General features: G+C 41.4%; 1 protein-coding gene across 6 annotated transcripts in view; it reads right to left on the bottom strand.

The window, feature by feature from the left end:
* The window catches only part of LOC117559361 (AP-3 complex subunit beta-2), a 62,776-nt gene that overhangs the window by 42,030 nt on the left and 805 nt on the right, over nt 1-19,941 (bottom strand). For 4 of the 6 annotated variants that reach the window (XM_034236090.1, XM_034236092.1, XM_034236093.1 and 1 more), the window contains exon 2: nt 18,289-18,494. In XM_034236090.1, coding sequence (XP_034091981.1) covers nt 18,289-18,401 — 113 coding nt within the window. In that variant the 5' untranslated portion in view covers nt 18,402-18,494. Of the gene's footprint in view, nt 1-9,401; nt 10,409-18,288; nt 18,510-19,941 lie in introns of those variants that run through there. The other 2 variants (XM_034236089.1, XM_034236094.1) reach the window with 2 other exon arrangements.

The raw sequence follows: 19,941 nt of genomic DNA, 5'->3' as shown, positions 1-19,941 counted from the left end.
ACCTGCAAGAAAACCTTTAGAAATAATGAGTTATAATTAGGATACGATACGATACGATATACTTTATTGTCCCCGTAAGGAAATTCGTTCTGGGCTCCGTCCAGCAGTTCCGCATACATGTACATAATATACAAACATAGTGGACATTTAAGAGACATACACATATCATCAATCATACACCGTTTGAACAAACACAATACACGCAGACGCACATACTGACAATGGCGACCTATTGCACTACCCTCATGGCCAACATTTAAAAAAAAGTACATTTCATTACATTTGACTTCGACTACATTTCATTTCATGTCAATGTTAAGAAGTTTAACGGACATAGGTAGGAATGAGTGCACATAGCAGTTCAGCCTGCTCTTAGGAACCCTGAATCTTCTACCAGAAGGTAGGAGCTGGAATTCTGGAGTATGTGGGTGGGATCAGACACTATTTTGTTTGCCTCTCTGATAATGGACTGCTCGTATATGTTTTGGAGAGATGGGTGTTTTTTAACCCCCATAATTTTCATAGCCGTCTGTACCAGGCGAGCGATCTGTGACTTAGACTGCACTGTCAAGTTACCGTACCAGGCAGTGATACCATACCTAATGATGCTCTCCAACACTGCATGATAAAACAGTAACATGAACTTCTGGTCGACTCCGAAAGCCCGGAGTCGACGCAGAAAGTACAATCGCTGTTGAAGTCTAGAGCACAGACCTTGAACATGCGCCTTCCAGCTGAGTGTATTATCTAGATGGACACCAAGGTACTTATAGGAGCTGACCTGAGTTATGGGTTCATTGTGGATAACCACCGGGCTAAGGTCACCCACTGCCTTTGGGTCCCACACCATCTCCTCAGTCTTCTTCACATTCAGCACTAGATGGCTAGAATCACACCACTGCACAAATCTCTCTATTTCAGAGTGATAAGCCGATGAACTGCTGCCCTTGTGCATTAAGCCAAGGATAGCTGTATCATCAGAGAATTTGATGATATAATTCTCCGGGTGGGCTCTTGTACAGTCGTTTGTGTACAGTGTGAAGAGGACCGGGGAGCTCACACAACCCTGGGGGGCTCCTGTACTGATGGTCCGGGGCTCTGAGAGGGCATTGTTGACCCTGACTTGCTGAGTGCGATTGGTTAAAAACGAAAAATACCATTTCAAGATGAAAGGATTTATATTGATCTTTATCAGTTTTTGAAGCAAGATGTGAGGCTGCAGTGTGTTAAAAGCCGAGCTGAAATCCACAAACAGTAGGCGTACATATGCCTTAGGGTCTTCCAGGTGTTTAGTGACCAGGTGTGTGATGCTATTTAGAGCATCGTCTGTGCCACGCCCTTGCTTGTAGGCAAACTGAAAAGGGTCTAAATGTACATCAACCTCCATTTTTAGCAGCGGCACCATGATCCTCTCAAAACATTTCATGACAATGGATGTCAATGCAACAGGCCTAAAATCATTGTTTACCTTTGGACAAGGTTTTTTAGGATAATGCAACATGTCCTATTTTTTATTACACATTAAATTGTTGGTATGAGAACACCCATCCATCCATCCATCCATCCATCCATCCATCCATCCATCCATCCATCAATCCATCTTCTCCCGCTAATCCGTGGTCGGGTCGCGGGGGTAGCAGTTCCAGCAGAGAGCCCCAAACTTTCTTTTCCCTGGCTACATCAACCAGCTCTGACTGGGGGATCCCAAGGCGCTCCCAGGCCAGCGAAGAGATATAATCCCTCCACCTGGTCCTAGGTCTACCCCTTGGTCTCTTCCCAGCTGGACGTGCCTGGTACACCTCCCTAGGGAGGCGCCCAGGTGGCATCCTAACTAGGTGCCCGAACCACCTCAACTGGCTCCTTTTAATGCGAAGGAGGAGCGGTTCAACTCCGAGTCCCTCCCGGATGACCGAACTTCTCACCTTATCCCTAAGGGAGACACCAGCCACCCTGCGGAGAAAACCCATCCCGGCCGCTTGTATCCGCACCCATGTTTAATTAAACCCTTGATCTATTTCACTTGCACATTGACGTTGTGTGCATTTTGTGTGTTCTTTTTATTCTAGGGGGAACTTGTATGAAGGCTGCTAGAATTAGGATGACATATTTACTTTGCATGTCTCTGCTTGATTGTGATCTGTCTGCTGTTAAATCTAATTGTGTATTGTCATCGGTTATTGTCTCTAAATACAGCACTTGTATTATATTGGCTTTCTAATGGCTGTTTTTAAATGTGTTTGAATGCACCTGTGTCTTAATAATGCTTTTAATGTTTATTTCGTAAAGCCCTTTGAGTTGCCTTGTGTTCAAAATGTGCCGTATGAATGGGAGGCGTGTGGTGCAGTGGGTTGAGCGTAGGTGTTCGGATCAGGGGGTCACAGGTTCAAACCCCACTGCAGGGCAAGACACTTCACCCCAAATTGCTCCTGTGGGGATTGTCCACAGTATTGAGTATGTAAGTCGCTTTAGATAAAAGCGTCTAACAAGTAACATATAATGTAATGTAATGAATGAAGTTGCCGTGCCATGAAGTAGAAGAGCACAGTTGATGAAGTTAGTGCAGTTGCATGATTCTTGTACTTTTTGGGGATGTAACCACATTGTTAAATGAGGCGAAGCAGTACAGATCTGATGTTAGCTCTGAGGAAGTTGATGGAGAAGTAAAGAGAAAGTCTGGAGGAGTGGTGCGTTTATGGATAAAAGTGTTACCATATTAACATATCGAGGCTGTTTCTGACCCCACCAATTCATTAACTATCTGGACAGCAAATATGTTAAATGTCTCTTGTTTCTTGTCTTAATATTTGTCGCCTAACATCATTTGTAGTGTAGCGTAACGTATGGTATCCTAACATATCCAGTCGTGTTGCATCGTAATTGTAGCGTATCGTATCGAGTGTCATATCGTAGTGTAGTGAAACGTATCGTATCATAGTGTAGCGTAGCATAACGTATTGAATCTTAAGAGTGGAGCTGGATATGAATGAGGGAAGAGTGAAAGTGGTGAGGAGTGCAGTGGGAGTGACGGAAGGGTTTAAGGTGGTGGCCTTTTTTGTTTGCAGTAGTGAGTGACAGGTTGACAGATGAGATCAGGAAGGAGTCTCCGTGGACCATGAGGCTCGGGGTGACATTGTGATCTGCAGGGAATGGAAAGTAGGGAGCAGGTTGAGGAGAGGTGGAGGTATGCAATGGAGAGAAGAGGAATTCATAAAATAAGTTTAAGAGCTGCCTTCTCTAAATTACATTTTTGAGAATTCAGAAACCGTCACTTTGATAGCACAAAGGTGTGATTTAGAACCTGGCTGAATCCAATGTTCACATGTCATTGGGGAAAGCAATAAGGTTCATCCTCATCTGAATATTTAAACAGTAAACTACTGGATATGTCATAATCATTTGTTAAAAACAATCCGTTATAAAGTCAGTTATGAACTGGGAAAGTTTCCTTTTAGTATCTTCTAGTTAAAACCCTATTCACACTTAAACTCAAAACTACCTTAACCAGAAACTAAAGGATTCAAACATTAAACCTGGGTGGGGTTTAGTCGGGGGCGGGAGACGTGATTAAATGGCTGCAGAGCTGCACATTTCCCCAACTAGTTTCCAAGGCAACAAAGGATGCAATAACATTTAAGTGAAGTGACTTCCTGCAGAGCTGTGTTGCATCTGAAGCGTGTGCTGTGAGCTGTGGAGACTGTATGCTCTGATTCACGCACTCACACTGATGCTAGCAGGTGCTACTCAGTGGAAACAATGCAATACTGACACAAGGAGCTATTATATATAACGACTTGTATTGCATCTGCAAACAGGGGCTTGTTTTTGTCACGTTGTGAGCAGGCAATATAAAAAATAATTGATGCAGTGGTGGGAAGAACAGTCTGGTTTTGATGTGCATATCGTTACCATGTGTTAATAAATCCATTGACATAAAGTATTTTTCTGGATTACTCAATTCAGTTTTAATGTTTTACTAAACAGGCTGTTAAGCGTGTTAATTTCCATCACTCCTCATTTTAATTTAGACTAAACTTGAATAAAAAGCCAAAAGAAAAGCCACGCTTATATCATGGCCTTATTTAAATATCCATATGTTTTTTTACAGTTAGTTTGACTTCCTTTAGAATAGGCATCAATCTAAATACTTATAGTCCTGTACAGATGTTGGGTATAACATAAGAATCTGCACTTTCATGAGCCCCCTACACAACACACAAGATGCAAATCTCAATTTCAAAACCCATATCAAAAAGGTCTGCAATAAAGTAAAGTTCAATCTGTCAAATTACAGATACATTAGAAACTTCCTATCATCTGCAGCAGCTAAGCTATACCTTCACTCAATGGTCCTCTCCCACATCAACTACTAAGATAAGATAAGATGGACTTTTATTAATCCTTGTGGGGAAATGGTTTCTCTGCATTTGACCCATCCTAGTGTTAGGAGCAGTGTGCTGCCATTTTGAACGGCGCCCGGGGAGCAGTGTGGGGAACGGTGCCTTGCTCAGGGACACCTCGGTAGCACTTGGTCTTGCCGGGACTTGAACTGGTGACCTTCCAGTTGCCAAGCCAAGTCTTGTCACGTCTTTTCACGGGGGGGAGACAAGTCGCCACCAGACCCACTGTCTGATAATGCACACTCTACAGCTCTAAAACCACTGGAATCACTGTATAAACAAGCACTCAAAACACGAGACAAAAAGCCATTCCGGTATCATCATTGTCACATTGTTAAAAAATATAATCTGTTCAACTGGGAAAATCTCATAGTTTACAAAAACATCTGCTTAGTTTCACTCGTGGGTTGGCTCCTCCTCCTCTGGCTGGCTTCATCAGCCTAAAGTCCACCTCAACCAGGGCTACTAGAGGTGCGGCTAGGGGAGACCGCACCATCCCATTGAGGAAAAGCGCATTCAGCCAGGCTGTCTTCTCATTCCACGCATCCCATCAATGGAATTCAATACCACAACCAATAAGAGAGTCCTCATCCTACTACACATTCAAGCACAGTATTAAAAAGTGGCTCATTGAAAACCAACAGTGTCAGCACTGATGTGTGGGTGTGTGTATGAGTGTGTATTGTAAATGTTTTATTTATTTATTTATTATCATGACTTGCTCTTATCTGTATTCAGTGATGTCATCTATTGTAAATATGTACAATGGTATAACAATGTTGTGGTATTTGTATTATTGCTTTTAGGATGTCTATCACCATCTGGCAAAGGGACTATCGATGAAAACTAGCCTTTTGGCTAATTCGAGTACTTTTACATGTTTTTAATATGTTGATTAATGTACACTGTCCCTTGTTTTAAATAAATCAATTCAATTCAATTCAAATGTAAAACAACTGAACCATTTATTTTAGTTAGAGTTAAATAACAGATTCAAAATATGTTGCAGCCGTTAAGTGCTGTCAGATCTTCAGAGTTATGTAAATCCATTCAGATTGGAATTGGATTTCAACGTTGTATTTTTCTTTTTGAGCTATTTATGCTTTTGCTCGACATGCAGTGAATGCCACATATACTTTTGAAAACACTGAAACCATGACTTCAAAAGACTTCCCAAACTATTTGATCCGACTGTGTTTAGAAGTTCTACATCAATCCTGTGTGAGGGGGAGGCTGTTGGAGTAAAAGACATATTTCATCTGTTTGGGGTGTGACGGTGGCCAATGCAGAACAGAACATTTAACACGACTCACAATGTGTGTGTGTGTGTGTGTGTGTGTGTGTGTGTGTGTGTGTGTGTGTGTGTGTGTGTGTGTGTGTGTGTGTGTGTGTGTGTGTGTGTGTGTGTGTGTGTGTGTGTGTGTGTGTGTGTGTTAGCTAAGAAGGATTTCAGTTCGCCTAAATGAAGCATGAACAAGGTTCTCTCTTTCACACGCTTCAAAACCTAAACTCATCAAAGACTGTCGAATTAAAACCTGACAGTATCTATCAAATTCATTTGTGACGGTTTATTTTTAGGCGTGTGCGGTGAGCCAACGAGTTACAAATATGTGGCTGTATTGCAAAACAAATTCACTTTGACAAAATGTGTGTAATTATTGCCCAAAGCATTGAAGCGCATACACGAGTATGAGTAACACTAACGCTGATTTCATTAGTTAGTTCGAGCATTCGGTCATAAAAAGTACAATATTTAACTGAAGATGTTCCTGCAACACATGTACCAAGTTTCATGACAATTAACCAAATAGTTGCTGTGAAACTTTACAAATAAACACTAAAAATGTCAACCTTTGTGACACTAGAGGAAAAACATGGGATCAGCAAAGCCCTGACACACCATCCATCCGTGTTCAAATGTTTACGCCAATACCATGTCTAAAAAATAAACACCATTTACTTGATGCATTACATTTGCCGTCTGAGCTTCATACAGGGGAGAATCAAATGGTAAAAGAAGCACATTTTCTATCGACAACAACCTCCTGCAGCCACATAACGCTGCTCTGACCTTGTTCTTTCTAAGCTCTCACTGTCTTCCTCTACAAGTCAAACCTGCAGCTGAAAGCCAAGAGCTGTGGATGAAACTTGCATTATTGTCCCTGCCAGAATGTCACGAGAGAGTGAAGAAACGTACCAACCAGAATCTTCATTTCTTTGGCAGCTTATATCAATTTACCCCCCATGAACAGCCTCGCTAATTCATAACGTGACAGGGATCCATGTGGCTTGTGTTGATGACAAATCTAATTAAAAAAAACAAAACAAAACACATTGATTACATTTGCTAAAGCGCAGGCGAAATGTGAAAGCTGTGAAAGGGGAATTATCAGCTACCGCAGTCACAAGTAACACATGCATTGTTATTTAAACGTGTAGTGTTAGTAGTAGTAGCACACAAGGTTGCTTAAAAACAGAGCAAAAGCATTCAAATTCAAAAGAGGACATATTCTGCTCGTTATCAGGTGTATATCAGTATGTTGTGCCTCTACTGGGACGTGTCTCCATGCTCTAATGTTCACAAAGCTCTTTACTTTCCTCATACTGCCTGTGCTGCAGCACCTCTTTTCACCCTCTGTCTGAAACCAGAGCCCAGTCTGCTCTGATTGGTTTGCTGTCCGGCTCTGTTGTGATTGGTCAACCGCTTAGAGATGTCCCGCCCCTTAGCCTCACGTATAATGAGATTCGGGCGGCAGACACCCTATCCGTTTTTAAGAGTGCGCTTAAGACCTTCCTTTTTGATAAAGCTTATAGTTAGGGCTGATTAGATTCAGCCCCTAGTTTTGCTGCTAGAGGCTTAGTTTGTCAGGGGACACCTTACTTCTTCCTTCTCTCTGTCTGTACCTGTGTACTCTCATGTTCCGATTAACCCAGCTTCCCCACATTTCTTTCTTTTTGGTGTCTATATACGCCGGGATCCGGAGTCATGGATGATCCTGCGCTCCTCTGTCCTGGATCGCGAGCCCTGGATCTTGAGTCGTGGCTGTGGTCCTGGATCATAGGTCCTGGATGGATATCCTGGTGGATTCATCTTCCTATTATACACACATGCATTTCCAAACATTTGGACTACCTATGTTGCAAATGTATTATCTTTTCAATTTACACACGGCATCTATTGCACGTCTGTCTGTCCTGGGAGAGGGATCCCTCCTCTGTTGCTCTCCCTGAGGTTTCTCCCATTTTTCCCTTTAAACTGTGGGTTTTCTTCGGAAGTTTTTCCTTGTACGATGTGAGAGTCTAAGGACAGAGGGTGTCGTATTGTCATACTGATATTTTGTACAAACTGTGAAGTCCACTGAGACAAATGTAACATTTGTGATATTGGGCTATATAAATAAACATTGATTGATTGATTGATGGTACACAATCGAAAAGAAGGGCGAGTGTTAGTGATGTCACTATGTTAAGGAAGTAAACAAAGGTATCCAATGGAAGTATTTCAAGCGGGGGGGGGGGGGGGGAGTGCGGAAGAGAAACTCGCCCTGGAGGGGGCCTTTGCAGACCATTTACATGCACCTATATATCACACTACAGGAAATGGTAAACCCCCAAAAGCATAGAAGGGCCCCTTTAAGTAAGAGGTAGATGAATATAATGAAAGAAAACATCTCTTTCGCACTAAATGTCACACTAAAAGCTGAAACATGAAAAGTGGCCAAAAGAAAGAAGATTGAAAAGTTATGAATGGACCGCAGGACACACAGCCCCCCTGGGTATGTTCCAGTCTGCACCTATAAATGCCACCTCAGTGAATGATCTCAGAAAGAAAGCCTCATGCTGAGCACAGGTGGGAAAAACGACTCTCTGGGTTCAAACTTCATGCCCACAGTAATTCTACACCAACAGCGGTTCTCTCATTTCTCAGGATCTGGTCTCGAACAACGGCTGAATTCACAATCAGCTCTGAATTATTGAACCCTCTGTGGTACGACGAGCATGACGGCGGTCGGGTTACCTGGCTCTACAGCCAAGAGATCAGCAGCACTCTCCGGATGGAAAGTCTCCATGGAAGAAGAGCCTCCAAATGTTCAATAAAACAACTTCACACGCAGTTGAGCTGGAACAGAGCTCTGCACGACTAGTACACTGCTTTACATAATGCAACTCTATCAGCAGGGACTTTACAGTTTCTTGTATAAAATATTCCTGCTTAAACCAAACAGAACTGGGCTTCAGTAAAGCTCTTTTCCTGTTAAATTAGAATAAAATCCAAGTGTAATTAGAGCTCTGTATAAGCAAATCTATTTCTGTACAGCTCCACTTTTGATGTTCATTTGAAAGGTTTGCGCTCCAATTAATTCAAGGGTACAGCAGCTCCTATAGCCTTGGCATGACTCAAAGGTCTGACTCATAACAGAGCTTAATAACATGTCTTATTGTCTTATGAAAGGGATGAGAAGCTATGGATCTTTATGAAACATAATGAAGCTTCCTTACGTACGGTATATATCATTTCTATAAAAAGGTAAACTGTATAATAGCAAACATGTCCTCTCTCTTTCTTTAACAAGCCTACACCTTTGTAACGGCTCACAAGTGGTTCCAGTCTTTTTTGACTTGTAAAAGTGAAGCCATGTCTGATGGGAACCGATTTCCCATGTTGCTTATGTCAATGATGTATGTTCATTTATCTTCACACTAGATCTGAAAAGATTTTTCATATGGCCCAAACATTTTGATAAGAAACGAATTGTTTGTGTTTGTCAGATAGAATACTGAACATTTCCTGCTTCTGAAATAACACGATTTTATGACTTAAATGTCTATTGGTTTCAGGCTGAAAATGTTGCCTTGGACATTTTGAAACTGACCGGCATTTGACGTATTTCTGACAATTTATAGTCCAACAACTAGTGGGTAAATTGAGTGAAATGTACTCAAAATAAAAACAGTCTTTAAACGTAAGCATAGTGCCAAAGAGATTCTCCTGGATTTTCCTACCGCAAAGGTTGACTTTGAAAAATGCTTCCACCTCCACCACCTTCCTCCAGTGATGAGTGTTCCTCATGGTCCCCTCCTCCTCCTCCTCCTCCTCTTCCTCCACCTCCACCTCCCGACCCCCCGGAGCGGAGGTGTCGCAGCTCGTCGGGCTGCAGGGCGCTGTACCAGGCCTGGTGCACCCCGTCGGGGGTCAGCACGGGGCTCTTGTCCTCCTCCTGGCCCTGCACCTGGCTCTGCACCGTCTTCACCATGTTCACCGCGCTCACCGGCAGCTGCAGCAACAGCCTCTGCATGGCCGTCATGGTGGAAACTTTAGAGAAAGCAACCTGTAGAATCCCAGGTAGACAAAGTGGAGAGATGGCCGTTTTCTAAAAGGCACTCCTCAGTGTTAATCCACTGGATGGTTCTCCTCAGACAGCCTTCACAGTTAGATTCTGTGTTAGAAATACTCCTCCGAGGTGAAGTTGATCCAACGTGGACATTTCTTGCAAAAAGCTCCTCTTCTCCTCCACGGTTGAAATACTTTGCCTCCTGTAATCCAAATCCACGGGATCCCCAGAGCAGAGAGGGTTTTCTCCTTCCTCCTGTTACTGCTGAGTCTATACGCATCCAGTGGAGCAGCAGACATCAGCTGCTCGGTAAATGGATGCTGGCAGAGAGGGGCGTGGGGTTTTATTCGCCTCTCCTCCTGCACCAGCCTCTCTTTCTCTCTCCCTGTGCACACACACACACACTATGTCCACATATGCATTTCTAAATCCCTCTGACAATGACACAGCCTCTCCCATCTTTTGCCACGTTATCACTCAGCCCCTTCACGCTTGTCATCTTCGCTCTGCCTCGTCACATTAACATCGTGAAATCTCGTTTTAACTCTCACACAGCTTACTGTATCCGCCTGCACCTAAAACTCACAGCCAGCCAACAACCCAGCTCTGAAACTATCATGGGCTACTCTGGCCCATTATGTTCAAAAAATGCCCCTGCCTGATTAATATTTTAAATTCTGTGAGGTGCCTTTTTTTTCTTCTCTCGTCTTACATGACTCAGCGTTCTATTCAGTGTCGTGATGAGGTGTCTCTCTCTCTCCTCTCTCTCTCTCTCTCTCTCTCTCTCTCTCTCTCTCTCTCTCTCTCTCTCTCTCTCTCTCTCTCTACTCTCTCTCTCTCTCTCTCTCTCTCTCTCTCCTCTCTGATACTCTCTCTCTCTCTCTCTCTCTCTCTCTCTCTCTCTACTCTCTCTCTCTCTCTCTCTCTCTCTCTCTCTCTCTCTCTCTCTCTCTCTCTCTCTCTTAATATATAATATAATACACAGAGTTGGTAGGTTTTAGTGCATGTAAATGGTCTGCAAAGGCACAATTCCCTGTGTTCCCTCCAGAGGGAGTTTCTCTCCCACACACTGCCTGAAATGTCTCCATTGGACTCCTTGGTTTACTTCCGTAACAAAAGTGCCATCACTATGTAACACTTACGCTTCAATTTGCTAGCGCTCCAACACATTGTATGTGATAGGCTAAGGGGCGGGACATCTCTAAGCGGTTGACCAATCACAACAGAGCTGGCCAGCTAGCCAATCAGAGCAGACTGGGCTCTGGTTTCAGACAGAGGGTGAAAAGAGGTGCTGCAGCACAGGCAGTATGAGCACAATAAAGAGCTTTTTGAACATTAAAGCATGGAGACATGTCACAGTAGAGGCACAAAATACAAATATGAAATAAACATTTAGCAAAACAGGGTCCCTTTAAAACATCTCTGTAAATATATTTTCATTCCATCCCAAAAAGATTTCTCCTGCAAACTTCTACATATTTTTTTGGAAGCAGTGCAGCCATATCATATCCTCTGAATTAAGGCGGCTAACCGTAAAAGTGATATACGAAGGCTTTCATGAATAAATAAACTCCAAGTATGCAAGAGCTGAAGCTGGATAATTCATATTCTTCCCCAAGTGCCACCGTAATGGAAAAGGCCTTTTATTGTTATATTGTTTATCGCTCTGACATTTCTGACATTTTGAAGAAACGCACCATTTTGCTCTAAAGCTGACAGACGTGAGGATTGACATCTACATACTAAATAAGATTAAAGACAGAAAACCCAGGGGGGAAAGCCCGGCTCTTACTTAATTAAACAGCCAATCAAAAGCTGTCAGACAAGAAGAAGGGCTACCGTAACATGTCAATACTAAATTATACTTCAGTACTATATTTGTGACAATGTGGTGCAGAGCCACAACGAAACAGAACAAAGCAGAAACATCTCTGTAGTCAGTTCACACGTGTACATTTCTTCGTAGAGAGGAAAGGTGATGCTCAGAATGATGATAACACAGACTGACATGATTTGACAACTAGAGCTACATCTCACATCTGCCGTGTTTCCAAGGAGACGGCAGTGAAGGTCGAGTGATCGCTTTCATTGTTGTGCTTACAGACAAACCTGTTAATCTACCTCCACTGAGGAGACTCTGACTTCTGCAAACACCGGAGCAACGCCCAGCCCACATTTCAATCAATCAATGACGGCAGGAATGAACCGTCAGTAGTTTAATACTAACGACAATCATTCTCCAGATCCAAAGGTCACAGTTCACAAATGACATCAGCAATCTATTACATGTCACTTGTTAGACGCTTTAATCCAAAGCGACTTACATACTCAATACTGTGGCTGACTGCAGTGGGGTTTGAACCTGTGACCCCCTGATCCGAACACCAACGCACAGCCTACTCCGCCACACGCCCCCATGTATAAACAAAGAGCTCCATCTGCTGGTGAAGCAGGGCTGTTATTGGTGGAGCAATAAACAGCAATGCTATTACACACGTTCCCAAACGGAGATACATGCAGAGAATAGTATATGAGATAAAAACCAAACAACTACACAAAAGAACATGACAAAAGTGGTCTCAAAATGACACTCATAGCCATATTCTACAATTTAGCAAACACTACTAACACAGAACTAATACCTAAATGAAAGCTTGCCTTGGGAAAAAAGGGTTTATGTAATCCAACACTCAAGGGTAAAGCAGCTCCTATAGCTTTTGCATCATTTCAAAGGTCTTATTCATAACACAGGGTTCAAAAACATGTCTTATGATAAGGATGCCTACAGAGAAACCATGGAACTTTATGAAACATAAAAAAGCTACATACAGAAAATATATTTTGATTAGTATGATTATAAATATTTCCTCTCTCTTCCTCTAACACAGGGGGGTCAAACTGAAATACACAGTGGGCCAAAATAAAAACATGGGTACTAGTGGAGGGCCAGACTGGCTCAATATTTATTGCAAGACTTATTGAAATGAACTTATTGCACATATTAAACCTGGAACTAACAAAGCTTAAATGATTGCCTATAAAAACAACATTAAATAATCAGCTGCATTCATTTCTTATGGCTCTATCTGCAGCTTTTCCTCAGTCATTTCTTATGATTACATTTTTCCCACAGGCCAACAACAGCTTCAACAAAACATTTCCCTCAAAGAAAAAACCCAACATGCCCTGTTGTCGTGAGAGAAAAAGTGCAGAAGGAAACATCCATTAAACTCAGGTTGCTGCTCTGTGATGCTAGTTCAAGCAGATACTTGGCATCTCATCTCGGGTGCAAGTTCATCAATGTTTGGGCTCAGGCTCTGAGCGGAGGAAACCCTCAGGATGGAGTGAAGGTGTGCGTGTAATATACCGGCGGGCCAGATCTAATAGTAATTAGAAATTATCCTGCGGGCCGAAATTAAATCCACCAAGGGCCTGATTTGGCCCCCGGGCCTTGAGTTTGAAACATGTGCTTTAACAAGTCTACTCGCTTTTTTTTATGGCTTTAACACCAGTGGTCTGTTTTGACTTGGTAAAGGGAAGCCATGTCTACTATGAAGTGCATTTCATATGTTGCTTATGTGAAGGATTTATGGTAATTATTGTAATACAATACATTTCAAGAGAATATCTATCTCTTCTAATTAGAATAAAGCTGAGATGCATGTATTGTATCTCCAACAGAGGGCGACTGCATCATAACACATGGGCACCGATGAGTCATATGGATGCATTTAGTATTAGTCAGCACACAGTAGCTGGAAGCAGGATTTGACTATAATAGGAATCAAACTGCTGCATTTAAGCCCAACACACCAAAAGTGAACCGTTATGGCCTGCGGTGTGTTTTTAAGAAGGTTTGTGAGTGACCCTGAAGTATCTCAGTGCCATGATAAGGGCTGGTCCATTCTCCTAATGTAAGTGAAGGTGTTTCAGCGCTTTCTTTTCTTTTCTCCTTTAGCATAAGGTAAGGTCCCACAATTCCTTGCAGCTACAACATTGAAAGCCAATGCACGTTAATAACATCCACCATCACATATTTACGCATTAATTAGATTAAGTTTAGAGTGTTTTAGCACCACTGATGTGTTTTTACTGGCTAATTATTAATTAAGCTACACATCTTTTCTTGACCTTGTGTTTCTGTCAAGAACAATTCATTAAAAAGACATAGAAGCCAAAACTTATTTTGCTCCTTGAAAACTCCTCTCAGGATATTGTGGGTGAGTACAGTGATGCTTGTGACAAAGGTAACTTCGTCACTGTCGACTGACGGCTTCGGGCCTTGTAATATTGCAAATGTAGTTTAGTTTGAAAGTGTTTCCCCTCTCGTTTTGTCTGTGGCTGGTGATTGTGTTCACCTGGTGCCCTATGTTGTCTCCCGCCCCCCACCTGTGTCTTGTTGGTTGATTAGTGTGTGTGTATTTAGGCTCTGTTCTCCCTGTCAGTGGAGAGGTAGTGTGTGTGAGATCCTTGTTGCGTCTGACTGTGTTCAGGTGGACAGCAATTGAGGCTGTGAATCATGTGCCCATGATTTGAATAAATGCCCACACCGGGTTGCATTTGGACGTTCTGCCTCTGCCTCCTTGCTTGGTCGGGACGCTCAACGGTCAGTCTCACAATGCTGAACATACATTTCTGTTTCACTCTGTAAACGTTGTTGCACTTGTTAAGTTATTGTCGCATTACTGGACATTTCCACTTAGTTTCTCACTTCTACTAAAGACAGTACGATTTAAATGATAAATGTTTTTAAATGCTAATGCGCACTTCCTGTTTCAGGACAATCTCCAGCCTGCTCCTGCAGAATCACAATTTAGAGTTCACCTTGGGTCAACGTTGGCCGAGCGGATGTTCATGTTGACAAATGTTCCTTTCTCTACAGAAGACATTTTGACAGGTAACATTAGGAAAGGCAAAGGTGTTGTTAGTCAAATTAGCGAGGGCTGCAGTAATCTAGTTTCACACCAAAATATACGATGGCTAAATTCAATTTAGATTCTTTTATTTCAGGTCAAAGGACAAGTCAAAATGTCTGCTGAATAAAGTGAGAAGTGACCGAGGGGCAGACGCAGTCAAATCAAAACAACAGACGGACATTTTGATTCCTATTAGTACATAATTCCCCGCAGCATTTTACCAACAAGGCCTTTTTCACAGCAGACATGTTGGCATGTCATTGCAGGAAAACAGACATTAATAATGACTGCATGACATTTAGGAGAGAGAGCTCCGGGGCTTTCTGTCGTACATGCTGTCTCGCTGCAGCGACACACAACGAGCCTGAGACTTCATTCATGAACTTAGTTTCACCTGTGTGTGAGCATCATAGGACGACAACAAAAAGCACGACTGTGGCTGTATGGCTTTCCGAGACGCTCTTGAAACAGAGTAAAAGAACATTTTGGCTTATAAAGAACATGAAAAAGCTTGTGCTCATGATTCATTCATAATAAAGATAGTTAATACTGTTATAAGGCCCTTTCCATGACAACATGGCAACTCAGTTAATACATTCTGGTCAAAGTATAGAAATAAAACATATAAACACATAAACATGTCACATACTGTATATAGGCTCTTGTTTATGAAAACTGTACTGTACCAATACTTTATTTAGCCGGAGCTCTTCGACGTGGGGTCCAGTGAACGAGCCATTTAAAAAAAAAAAGACAGTTTGACATGTCTCACAAGGAAAGCACTGATGTAAATAATAAATACGATGGCTTAATTGACAAGTCAAGTCAAAATATTAGCTTTAAATGTCACCTATTATGCAAAATCCAATTCTCCATGTCTCTTCTACATCAACATGTGTCCCCTCTTCTTCATGTCTCTTCTACATCAACATGTGTCCCCTCTTCTTCATGTCTCCTCTACATCAACATGTGTCCCCTCTTCTTCATGTCTCTTCTACATCAGCATGTGTCCCCTCTTCTTCATGTCTCTTCTACATCAACATGTGTCCCCTCTGTGTAAAGAGACTCTGAAAGCTTCAGAAAAAAAGACTCTCTCTCTTTTTGTCCTGATCCATTTCTATAAAAACCTGTCTGAAAATGAGCTGATCAGATTTTGGCCACTTTATGATGTCATAACGATTTGTTGGCTTGTGTAGCCATTAGCCAATCACCAACCAAGGTAACCCCCCCCCCACCCCTCACCTTATCACCTGAATCTCCTCCTAGAGCACCATTGTGTTCTTTTTAACCAAATCTCTCTCAGAGGGGCGTGGGGAGGGGCTCCTTATTTTCATCTAAAGTAACAGACAGAGAATCAGCACTTTGGAAACAGGGCTGAAACAGAGGGGATTATGGGTAATGCTGCAATGATCTGTTTGGTGTTTGGAGCCAAACACTTCAGAGACATGTTTTGTATATATCTGAGACCTATAATATATTGATGAAAAACTGTATAATAGGGGACCTTTCAAGAAGGCCTACAGATGCACAGAGAAACAGCCTCTCTATTTACACATTTCATTCATGTTTGTGTGCAAAAGCTGCTTTATGAGAGGTCTAACTTTGGGTGGCTGGAAGGACTTTAATACTCAGCCCAATTGATGTCTCAGATGTTATCCCTAATATCATCACATGGTAATAAAGGTCAAATATAACCGAAGAAACCCAGTTGATATAGACGTATTCTTTCTAAGACGCTACCTATATGTACATCCTGTAGTCTGTGCTAGCTGTACAGAAGACAGAAATAAACTCTATTGGGAATACGGTGCTCAACGGAGCCCATCAATTATACATGGCATTTATTATCTAATCAAATACCAGTATTCTCCATAACTACTGCCACAGCAGAGCCCCACTTACACTAAGTCACTCTTTCATACTCTACTTTTACATCCAGAACATGACGTCCTCATTAATCAATCATAATAGTTTATTAGTGTCTAGGACCACCTTCCTGCTGGTCACTGTAGGTATGATGTTGTATGAATATGAATATAAGTTCCTGCCCTGTCTCTTCTTCAGAACGAGTACCATCCTCCTTCCCCACAAAAAGAGAAATGTATCGGAAAGAACAATATGTTCCCGAGCAGGACGAGTGAGGACAAGTTCTCCTGCAGGATGACGATTCTGTCGATCGATGCATTTGGTTTGGGTTTAGCAGGTTTATGTTGAACATGGATTATTGGTCAGATAAATGAGTGATTTTAAATCTGTGCATTTTACTGTCTTCTTTTGCTTATGCTCAAAGGGCCCAAGGTATACAGTCATGTCCTCAGAAACAAATGAATCTGAAACAGTATTCTGGCCAGTGAGGATTATCTTAAAATGGACTAATGTTTCCTTTAAGTCTGGTTTGTTTCATATTGTGTGGCTTTTTTATGGATGTTAGACATATTTTGAAGGTTTGACAGATTCAAAAAGAGGGTTTCAGAGTGAGAGAGAATAACCAGGCTTCCTGTTTGATGTTATAATAAAATTACTTCAGTCTTATCACTGGATGCTCATTTTTATTGCGATTAAAATGTTCTAAATGGATAAACCGAGGGACACTTTCCCTTCTTGTTTGGTAGTAAACTGAACGTCTTTGCGTTAAGAAAAGAACGACAAATCAACATGGAGAATACCATCTTATTGTGGAAATATCATACTGTGTATGTGTTAAACTCCTAAGTATTGATCACTGTATGAGCCTTACAACAACAACAACAACAACAAAAATTCTAACTAAACAAACTAATTAAATGAGTAGGCCTAAACTTTGGGAACTTTTAAATGTTTTGACATCTACAGTATAGCCCAAACAATTAATACATTCTATATATAAATTGAATAATGACCATAATCGTTAGTTGAATCCCTTAATAATATTATTATTAGTAGTAGTAGTAGTAGTATGCTTGATACATGGTTATTATGTCTATAGCCACTGAAATCATGGCTGAAAAACTGCATATATAACAACAAGGACACAAGCCTCCATCCTCACACAAACACACAAGTATATGTTTATTCATTCCTAGAATCATGACTGAATAAGGTCTTATATGTTATTCCTTACTCATGACTGATACTAACAACCTATTCCAGGTCATAATAAACGAGGTATATGTCTTTATATTTACTATAGGGTGCATGTGTATAACGTGACGCTGTGCTGCCGCTCTGCGCGCTGTCCAGCAGGGGTGGTGCTGATCTGAGGCCTGGCACCCAGTCTGACAGGCCTTTCATAAGATATCACCTCACAAAACATCAAGTAAATACAAACTCCAAACATGTTAACGCTTGTAAATACACACCAGTGAATGCACATGTATTGAAAGTCAACACCAGAGCTGGGTTGTCATTTGACGCTAGCGAAGAAATCACGGTGAGAGCTTCACCACCAGAAAAAAAACACCGATTTAAAATCACGGGCCTAATAGCAAACAAAGTTCACTTGGAGAGGGTTTTATATTGCAATACAAAATGCATTTTTAACGTACAGGACACCACCCACACCCTGCACCTCCCCCGCTATTAGCTGCACCGGTACCCCCCCCCCCCCCCCCCCACAACACGACAAATAAAATCCGCGTCAAGCTGCACCAGGTGGCTCTGTACCTTTTGTAGTCGGAGGAGAAGATCCCTCCGCTCGCCGGGTCGTGTCCATATTCCGGCTCCCCGACGCTGGACGAGCCTCCCTTCTCATCGTTGAAAGCGGAGCTGGCCGACATTTTTCTCTCTGATGGAGGTTTAGTGCAGAGAACAGCGGGATATAGAGCTCTTAAAGGCGCACTGACACTCGGCCGGGATCCGGGAGATGCTCGCTGCAGAGGGGGATGATGGGGGAAAGAGGAGGGGGAGAATTGATGCACAGATCACGTGATTTATTACAGGATTGTAGTCCCTAAACCCGGAAGTGTTTGACCTTTTTTTTCAGAATTTCTAGAACGTGTATTGACTATGCATTTTTATAAAAGAGACTTATTATTATAAACTAACACATTGAACAATATACAATATAGATTTCAGTATAAATTAAATGAGAAAAAAACTACAATGTTCATAATATTACACTAATGTACATGTAACACAATAACATTTCATTTAATATTATGGTATTTTGAGACCCATGAGCAAATTACATGGTACACTTTTGAAAGGACATCCATAACATTCATCTGTCTGCAACTTACAAATTATTTATCTTATATATCATATTCCAATTACTTGTATATAGACTCTCCTTGCACTATTTCTATTATATTTCATTTGTATTACTTGCACTATTTTGTCTGTTTTATTATGTTGCACCGTTGGAGGAGCCTGTGACCTAAGATTTTCATTGACATATCGACACTGTAGCTATGTACGAATGACAATAACAGCCTTGAATCTGTATAGTAGTGTCCCAATTAAATACATGAATAATACAAGTCAAAAAGATTCCTTCTTGGTCAAAACACCAGAAATTGTGACAGCATTTTTGTGTTGCCTATTAAAAAAATGGCATTGATTTGATTGTTATTTTTGGTGTGGACGTGAGAAAGACTACCACTTTGTGGAGAATAATAGCGACCCAAATAATAATTTTTCAAAAAGTACTGTAAGAATGTTCATGTTTTGCTTCTTTATACTTCTACTTCATTAAGAGGGAAATGTTTTACCTTTTACTAGTAGGTCGTTTTTTTGAAGATTAAAGTTACTGATAAATAGTTTCAGTCGTGGCAAGTTAGTCAAATATCTGAAACACAGGCAGCAGAAGCTGTATAGCAACATAACTGCAATAGTAGTACAGGTAAATTGCAGTGGTCCTTATAGCTGTAGTATCTCAGTCTTTTAATGCCACCTAGTGGCTTCATGCAATAATCCTTAATCTGCTTCTTTAGCCATATACCATGCATTAACAAGAATCTTATATATTTCAATTGGAAGGCCAGTTATTGACAATATTTGTATGCAGTTAAAGTGCATGTAAGTGATTTAATGCTCACAAAGTGATGGAATTCAGATATTTCAAACATAGCAATGCTATAAAGTAGTTTAGAAATACTGTGTTAAAAGAACTCAATCAGGACTTGTTCCAAACATTATAATCAAAATAAGGCTCACTTTGAGTTATCATTATGCAGAATTGTCCATTTAGGAATCACAATACTTAGCTAGATTATAATTAGTGACGCATTCAAGTAGATAGATCCTATATTACTGTAAAGTCACAGTTGGTAAATCTGCAGCTATCAAATATGTACAAGAACTTCAATTCTGAATGTA

The sequence above is a fragment of the Gymnodraco acuticeps genome, unplaced genomic scaffold (genome assembly GCF_902827175.1).
Source record: "Gymnodraco acuticeps unplaced genomic scaffold, fGymAcu1.1, whole genome shotgun sequence".
Classification (NCBI taxonomy): Eukaryota; Metazoa; Chordata; class Actinopteri; order Perciformes; family Bathydraconidae; genus Gymnodraco; species Gymnodraco acuticeps.
Note: the sequence above shows the minus strand (reverse complement) of the source record. Positions and strands in the feature narration are given on the sequence as shown.